The 9502-nt window shown below is 39.2% G+C and overlaps 1 protein-coding gene across 1 annotated transcript; it reads left to right on the forward strand.

Moving 5' to 3' along the window:
* Window positions 1–2488: 2488 nt before the first annotated feature.
* CUNH2orf50 (chromosome unknown C2orf50 homolog) lies at window positions 2489–6367 on the forward strand. The gene is given in 5 exon segments (XM_027739020.2): window positions 2489–2782; window positions 2784–2930; window positions 5282–5321; window positions 5940–6061; window positions 6063–6367. Coding segments are annotated over 5 exon segments (501 nt in total). The 5' UTR covers window positions 2489–2657; the 3' UTR covers window positions 6130–6367.
* The last annotated feature ends 3135 nt before the right edge of the window (window positions 6368–9502 follow it).

Below are 9502 nucleotides of genomic sequence, written 5' to 3' on the forward strand. Positions count from 1 at the left end.
AAATAAGGCAGTGCACATAGAGGCAAACATTAGCTCAAGTCTTGCATAACTGATACTGCAATACCCTCTTGTGGTCAAATAAAAATGTTTTGTCCAAACATCTGAACTTTTTCCTCCATAAAATGCCTCTCTAGACATCTTTTCCTTTGACTCAAAGGAAATTACTCACATATTTTTCACAGATGAATTTGTACTGCATATCATCACTTGTCTGGAAAAACCAAAAGACTAACCTCAGTCAGGTTCTTCCTCAGAATAATGGGCACTGACACTGCTTGTCAAATTAATTAATACAAAACAAACTTCTAAGCAAAGGCACCATCTTCAAAAGTGACACTCATGACTTTTTTCAAGTTTCACGTCCCCAACCAGAAAGAAATCAAGATGCCATAATCAATTTGCATAGATACATATGGCATGAAGCCACAATAAGTATCAACCTATTGTACTATGGGATGAAAAGAAGTTCCCAGTAAATCAGTTGTACCAATTCAAATGAACAAGTAAAATGCTAAACTGGCAGATGGTAAAAAGAGGGGAAACAGTTCAGTAACTGCAGCATGTCTGCTGAACTATTAATCTAGTAAATGGCCTAAATGGGATACTAGTATGTACAGTAGGGAATCTAGAGTAACACCCAGAAATGCCATCCTTGCACTCACCTTGATGTACGTTGGTGGTGCACAACTACTCCCTTAATGACTTTCAGTAAGATGTTCTGAGAAAAACTTTGCAGCCCCACATCTGCATCAAACCCAGGATAGTTACAACTCCTGCAGCTTTGCAACCACCACCCAATGGCACAGACCTTAAACACCTACTTGCAATCTTTCCATCCAGTGGCTGCATTTGGAGGCTGTACTCAGCTCAACAACCATTTTTAGCTTATTGCTGATTAATTTGCAGAAATTGACTTGAAGGAAGGATCAGAATTAAAATAACACAGGAACTTTGTACAGAAGAATTAAAGAGCATTCCATGCACAGGAACAGACTTTCCATCGGGATCTTTTCCTGATCTGATCAGGAGATAAAACCCCATGCAAACTGATTAACACATCAGGTCTTCCAAACGTACCTCAGTTTCCTTTTAAAGCAATAACATGCTGCTAAAACACTATTCTCCAACCAGCTGCACGCACTCCAACTTGGAGAGGACCCTGGAACAAATGCAGCAGGATAAGCAGATTCCACAAGAGGAACAGAGACAACTATTAGGCCAGGCTAGCAAACACTTAATTTCTTCAGTTCATGATAATGATATGGGGGTACATGACTTTTTGCTTTTTGGCAGAAAGAGATGAAAAACACTATTGAGGTTTCAATTATCTCAGAAAAAACAGCAAACAAACAAAAAGTCCACTAAAATTTAATTCAAACCCAAAGTAAATATTGGGGTTTGTGGTGGAGTTTACCTCTTCTTATGTTATATTATTGTAATCTTCAAATTGTGAATAATTTTTCCAAATATAGAAGTATTTCTTGCTCAAACATGTCTCATGAAGTGCTTGGATTGTTGTATAGTTGTAACTATTTTTAAAGAAATTATTTGCCAAATTCAGTATATGTTTCCCAATACTGCAAGCAAATAAGTTTGTCCAAAAAACCCTAAAGAAGCAGATTCAAAGTTCATTAGCATTTACAAGGAAGATGAAGCAAGAGACTAGAATTCATCTGGAGCTAAGCCACACTACTCAGAAACAAGTCAGCCAAGAATTTCAGAGGAAATTTATACTTAAAACGCTCTATTTTCCCGCAAGGTCACAAATACTTGAGGAAGTGAGTTCATGCCACAAAAGCCCAACAGGCTGACTGTAAAGACAAACACTGACATTTTGTATACTGTTTTGAAAATTCTCACTTTGTATACTAATGACCCTTTAAAGTTACTTAAAAATTGCTTCTCATAGTTGCTTAATACTTTCAGCAGAAATATATAAGTGCTTAAAAAGGGCTTTTGATGATCTCTGACTGCTCTTTTTTTTAATTTGAAAATAAGGAGCTTTCAGCACAGATTCGTTGAAACACTTTATTTTAAACAAATAGCTCTGCCCCAAATAGAGTTCAAGGCCCTAGCAGCTGTTCCACTGGGTCTCTGCTCCTTTTCTGATGTATATTCACAAGTTAGACTTGTTTCCAATAGAGACAGTAAACACGCCAGGGAAACCAGCAACTTTCAGAAGCTTTTGCCTCTGCTACATAACCACAACAAAAGTCTTCCTGACATACTCAGCAGCAATCTCCTCTGCACCCTTTGCTACTACACCAGACTTTATTGTTCTAAGGATTTTGAACAGAGGCTGATCTCAGCTACAGTAGCAGTAATCACCTTGTAAGCTGAGAGTTTGCTGGTTACAGCTGGAGATCCCACAGCTTCCAGTAACAGTAGTTTCTTACAAAATTGCTGTTACCATGAAAACCCCCTAAGTGTTCAAGCAATGATGCAACATAAAGCAGTAGGAAAGAAACATTAAATAAGAGGGAAGTAAACCAGTTCTGAGCACTGCCTGTCAGTGCTGCTGTGCATATTTGTTTTCTGAAAGCACTCCAAAGCAGCAGCTGAAAGAAAACGTTAGTAGAGAAGAGGCTTTGAAAGAGGTGAACAAGAGCAAGTTTAACTTTCTGAACAGTCACAATATACAAAACGGTGCTGGGCATATGGTAAGTCTCAAAAGGGACAAGTTGAGAAAGGGTTCTGGATTTAGGAGAAATACCTTGGTTAGGTCTTGGCAACCAGCAACCACACCCCTGGGGCAACCAGTCCCAGCTCCATCTGTGTCTCAGCAGCACCCAACCAAACAGACCTGCCACCGCACAACCGGCTACTCAGGCCTGGGCAGATGAGCAGGCAGCACTGCAGCCAGACCAGGTCCAACAGGATAAGATCTGGAAAGAGTCTGTTGAGGCCAAACAGAGAGGAAGGCAAATCTGGTAAATCAGTTGTTCCAGTTCATGCCTCTTCTACTCATCTTGACAATGGTACAGATGCTCCCTGACAGCATTAGGGCTTGATCCAAAGCCAACACTATCAAATGAAATTTTCTTCTGCAGGGACTTTGGATCAGATCCTAATACCTTCCTTTCGAGGGCTACATTATCTCTGTTTTCTTTCACTGGACAAAATCTGTGCTAATATCTCCTGGCATGCTGAGCTTAAGCTGAAAAGAGATGCAAAGAACTGCATGCTAAGTATCTTTTAGCTTTTTAATGATTCCCACAAAGAAGATATAAAAGTGCCAAGCTTTATAATTTATTGCAGACATACTGGTATTATCACCTCTTCTCATACTCTTGGAAATGGCTGAAATGGAAGCTGAACAGAGTGTTCTGCCCAAATATGATTTGTATCCCCAATCTGTAAATCTACTGAATTTGCCCCATTGTTGTAGTCTTTCAGCAGACTGAGCTGCACACATACAACCTAAGCTTTGACTGTACATAGACCAGTGACACAAAGGAACCCGAAATTAAGATCCTCTCTGTCTCTGCCACGTATCTTGAATAAGTGTTTAAGTTCATATTTCATTGCACAGCAGGAGTATGCCTATTAGAAGAATATCCTTGGTAAAATTAAAATCAGCTCCATTTCCAACTGTGTCCTACCCAAGCTAAAGGGATGAAAAAGAACATCACTCTCAGTATTTTTTAAAATGGGAAAAGAAACCATCTGAAAACTTTTGCACTCCTCAGCCTTCTGGAGAAGATACAGATCACAGCTCTGATTTCCCCAGACACATTTGCACTCTCGTCTGGCTCCATTTACCTGAGGGACAGGCTGATGCCAGGACTCTGATTCATGCAAAGCCAGGGCCATGGTGCCAATGTTATTCTCTCCCAGCTGTGCTGGTAAACTCAGACTCCTGCTCAACAAGCCCAGCATGTTCCATACCCACTCCTTAGCTAAGGCAGCAGGAGGGACTCTGTGCCTGTCCCTGGGGTTCATGGTCATGGATATCGGTACAAACTCACTTTCCTGAATAAGTAAGGTAACACATCATACAGCTGATGCAATTTTCCAATTTTAGCTATGAAGACAGAAACTCTTGCAAAAGAGTAGGACAGACTTGTGAAGAACAAGGTGCCTAAAGCTGGATTCATCAAACTACAGACCCTATAGCCTGCAGACAGCTGTCCTTCAGTTCCACATTCCCATCCCAAAACCAATGATGGTGGAAGGCTGCAACATGTTAAGTGGTCTGACTTGAAGTAGATATAGGTAAATGTCTAAGACTATGGCATTTCTCACTAATTAGCACCATTCAGTAACACCCAAATCTGATACATTCAAATCATGGTTGCATAGCATGATAAAAAATTCTAGGACCTCAATGCTGTGGTGGTATACCAAGACATATAGTGATAAAGAGAACAAGCATAAATTCGTTCTTACTTGCACTTGGGGCATATGGACTGGATTTGGACCAAGGGTTGGACTCGATGATCTCAGAGGTCTTTTCCAACCCAATCGATTCTATGATTCTATGATTCTATATCTGCACTGGGTGAGGGAGTGCAGCACAGAAATCCAATGCTCCACGTGGCTGTGCTGTACAGATGAGTTCAACTAGGAAGGATGTACACCTTCAGCACTAGCTCATTGAGCTTAGATGCAGCACAGGTAACTAGCTCAGAGACAACACAGGTGTCCCTTGAGCCCTGCTGCAAATAGCTGTACAGAACTGTTTCCACTCTTCACCTCAAAGTACTCTTACAATAGCAGGTGAACGGCCACTTTCTCCATTTCAGGCCGGGGAAAAAAAGACAGAAAATCAAAGGACTTGCCCTGTAGTTCCACACCAGGTATAGAACTGAAGAGCATTTGCTTCTGACTTCTGACTCCATTTGCTCCTAGTACAGCTGCCTATCCGCACAAAATACTCCCATAGGTGTTTGGGAATTCCTACCAGGGACTTCTGGCAGCAAAGTATTGGTCATTTAAAAAATAAGAACCTGTTTCTTACTCAAGGCATTGGAGAAACATTTTCCAGAGTGATACAGTATGTGGGTAATTTATTTGCATTTGCACAAGGAATGCATTGTGGACACAGTATCCTCATTTTTCCTTAGCAAAAAACCCACCCACTCCTCATGTAGTATGGAATAAAGAAAACCCTGGGCTCCACGACAGAAAAGACATGTTTGAAACAAGGAGTTTGCAGGTGTAAGAGCTGGGCTGTAAGTATCACATCGAGCAGTTAAACAGGCATTCAATTATGACCAATATTCACTATTTTATTTAAAGACAGAAATTTTGACTCTGCATTTTTCACTTGTATTCCAAGGTACCAGAACTGGAGTTTCCTTAAGTACTATGACCAAACAGTGAGTTTGGAAATGGACATTCAGCTGTATCCATGCTCTTTTTAGTTTTCATCAATTTGGGCCTAGGCTAATATTTCGAATTGAAGCTTACTTAGGCATACTTGGAAAATGCTTTATGACTAAACTCTTTAGGAAAAATAAAAGGAACTGAAGTGCCTTTCATCTCCTACCTATGTGTGTTCAATCTGTTTCAATGTTAACAACTCGGTAGAAAGACAAGCGCTAGAAAAACCAACTCCCTGGGAGAAAATTTGTAAGATAATGTCAGCCCTAAAAATGAAAGAAAAAACCTCCCACATCATAACCATTCTAGAGCAGGCTAACTTCTGTTCCAGATGACATTTTATTCAACATAATTTAAAAATTACTCATTTCCCTCTGTTATCCCATCATAAGACAACAGAAAAAAACAAACTATTGCTTTATGTTATTTCTACAAGTTTCATGTACACTCAATATGATATTTTTAAGTAAATTTAAATTGTAATTTCAAAAGCAAAAGCAGCTGGTATTATAAGTAAAAGTGCTGATATTATAAATAATTTCAGTAACTTGTATTTTTGTAAGAAGCAATGGATATAATTTTGAAAACTTATTAATGGCCTTTGTTTTATCCAGGGTAAGAGAAAGGAGCTCAAGCCACTGCCAAACTACATAGCTGTGTTCTCAAGCAAAGTTCCCAATTTGACCAATCAAACTATCCTCAGTCAAATGAACACTGAGCTTGGCAGAGCTCTGGTATATGGATTATTTCTTCAGCAGTGGAGCACGAAAGAGGAAACTTGAGGGTGAGCTCCAACTTTCCTAGTGTTTCAGTAACAATAGAACAGTAACAAAGCAAGTTGAATGGTTCTAGTTAAGCTGAATGGTTCTAGACACAGCATGAAAAAATTCCTCCATCTTTTCTACAGAGACCAACACTACTGTCTGGCACGGATTTTCTTTCAAGGGCAAAAATAGATGTTGTCCAGCAATGCTGTAGGAGATGAGTTTTCATTTTTGTTTCTTTAGATTTGCTGTTCTCAAATTCCCTTCTCTTACTCTTTTCTCTGGTTTAGCTGATAAAAACTCACTGACAAGGAAGCAGGCTTTCACATTTTGCTCTGAAGGCATGTTGGCTCAGCAACCTGTCTTACACCCTCAGGACTGACAACCTTGAATTTAACAGGTTCATAGTCCCTAAAATCTGTGGTTGCTCAGGGAAACCATCATCAAGATAAATTGACACAATACCAAAAGCCTGTTCACTAGTGCTCTTTATTACAGAGGTTCAAACTTTATGACCTATTATTCTGTAAGGAAATATCAGTAAGCAGCAGAGCATGGAGAATGTACACACAATACATGCCTTTTGAACTGTGCATAGCTTCCATAGGATCATGCTCAGTTCTAGGTGGAGCTCAACACAGAATCCATTAGAATGGCCTCGACACAAAAGGCTGCAATCTCTCACCAGACCCAGGTGGAGATGAGTGCACTTATGCCTTGCAATTAAAGCTATTTTGTTTTTATGATTAGACTTCAGTGGCAGAAGGCAGCTCAGAAGCACAAGAGGTGACTGAGCACTGTGAGCACTGTGATCACAGATCCAAGTGGTTTCTGGAAAAAAAAAGGCAGTGTAGAAAGAAGAGCCAAATCCCACTCACTGAAGTCACAATACCGAGTGGTTCTTCTCCTAATTTCCTCAACACAGTGAGAACTGGAAGATTAAGGCTTTTGAGATGACAGGTAAGTTATCTAAAGAAGGAACATCACATCATGCAATCAGCCCAAGTGAGGAGGACTGATTTCACTCTGTGCAGATATGAATTGTATTGGACAGTTGAGTTCAGTTGGGACTGAAAAATGGGAACCTACTTTTTAAAACAGACATATTCTCGTTCAGCTAAAAAGCTTTCTGCTCTCTCCTGTGAGAAAAAACTGCACCAGGAACTCACTTGTTTTCACACATCTGAAAGTGGGAGAGTAGAGAGCAGATCAAGACTTTCCTTGTCCCTGTGCTGTCCAGGAGCTTCTTGAAAAACTGCCCAGTCCACTCAGAGGTTACATATTTATTGGACATTGCATAATACTGAGAGTCATTAGACTTGCATGCCTTACTCTGAGATGTACTGAGCAGCTGCAAGTCTCTCTATGGGTCACAAACTCTACACTGAGTGGTGGATGTCCAGTATCTGTCAGGCTCAGGCTCCTACTCATGTAAGAATGTCTCATTTATAAAGCACAGGGATTTTGTTTTTCAGCATGAAAGCATACAGAGCTCCATGTTTCCTAACCTCCAGATGGCACTCACTCCACATCAAGTAATCCACCAAAAAAGGACACTAAGGCAGTATGACACAATTCCTTTTACATTTCAAGGGACATGAAATAATTCCAGATTCTTGACTCTGTTTACTGTGTATGAATCCAGAGAATCCTTCTCCCAGAGAGTTCCTGCAAACTGGAGGGTAAGAGGATGGTCTCAGCAGGGCACGATTTAATCCTCCCACTTCACTTAGAACTAGCGTTGTTTCAACTGAAGCACTTCTCCTAGTTTTGCACAAGACTTTCCACATATTATCCTAAAGATGTAGGTCGCTAAGCAGAGTTTAAAGAAGCAGTGATGGAAACTGGAGTACGGGAAGACATGTTATATAAGGAAAGATTAAAACGACTGTTAAAAGTTTAACCTGAAGAAGAAAAAGCTGTCTTGGGAAGAGGGTAGCAGTCTTTTGATACATGTATAACTCTGGAATGAGAAAATGAATCATTTTGCACTTTATGTGAGTGGAGGGTACCAGGAAAAATAACAAGCTTAAATTATAGCAAGGAAGAATCATGTTAACTTTTCGGAAAGCTAGTAGCAAGGATAATACAGCACTGGAATGGATTCCCTGAGGAATCTTCACCTTTGAAGGTTAAACACACACACCCATCAAGAGGGATGTATTTAACAGGGTTTATCTTTTACTGTATAAATTGAATCACTATCTAAAGAGCTGTTCACCAATTCTCTGTCTATACCAGAGCTGCTGGTATATACACTTTGCAAACATGATTTTTCAAATACGTTCACAAAGAATTTTAAAAAAATCTATTTTAATTATACCAGGTTTAAATAGATTTCACATCTAAAATACAGATTAATCACATAATTTTTTTGATTGAAATATATTTCTAATCCTTCTAACGACTCATAGAAGATGCTTTTCACAAAGTCTAGTTGTGTCTCTTTTAATCACATACATCTGAGAGGCTTGTTTAGTGCCCTCCTGACAACCACATAAGGACATTTCTCAGGTTCCCCATTGAAATCAATAGCAACTCTTAAGCACTCTGACATCTTCATGATTAAGGGGAAAATGCCTAGAGAACCAAAGTTGTCCACATGGAATAGATGAGATAACCTGTGTGATATGGGAAAATTGTGTTGAACTGGACACCTTATTTTGTTCAATTATTACACTTTCCCTGGAAATGTAAATTATTTTACGCTACTGCAATTAGCTCTCCTCTGATACCCAGTATTACACTTCCAAAGTTAGTTTGGGTCTCTCTACCATGTGCAGCAACCTTCAGAAAAGACCTTTTGAGAATATCCACGGTCCTTATCAAAACTGCCTCAGCACCTGCAAGCAAAAGGCAGCAAACAGATATTCTGTAGACACCAATTTCATGCCAACTTTAACAGTAATTTTTCTTTTATGATAATTAACTTTGCCAACTAATCCTTATTTACATAAGCAGAGAGTCTTAGAAAGATTGGATGAGATTACAACAGTAGTGAAATCTGTAAATAACCAGTGGAAATTCCATTTATTAAAGAGATTGTGTAGATATTAAACTGTGTGGTAAATTACTTGTAAAGCATTCTTATGATGTATCACTTGTGCTTATAAGCATTTTTCCCTTTTGTTGCCAGATCTCAAACAAGGGATTATGCATGTTTAGACAATTCATTTTCTGTACTTCTTTCGGTTAAACGCACAAGTGTGTAGCTATATGACTTAATTCTTTCTTTATGTATACACTGCTTTCAATGTTATATTTTTGAGGATTGTTAATGTTAATTGTACCTTGGTGCACAGGTGTTTCCACTGCCTCCAGATTTTGTGTGTTCTCTTTTTGAGTTCCATTTAAAATAAAGAAGTGTGAAACATATATTTTAACAAAACATAACACAGGTAAATTTATGTAAA

The sequence above is a fragment of the Pipra filicauda genome, unplaced genomic scaffold (assembly GCF_003945595.2).
Source record: "Pipra filicauda isolate LSUMZ 115617 unplaced genomic scaffold, ASM394559v2 scaffold654_size181887_pilon, whole genome shotgun sequence".
NCBI lineage: Eukaryota > Metazoa > Chordata > Aves > Passeriformes > Pipridae > Pipra > Pipra filicauda.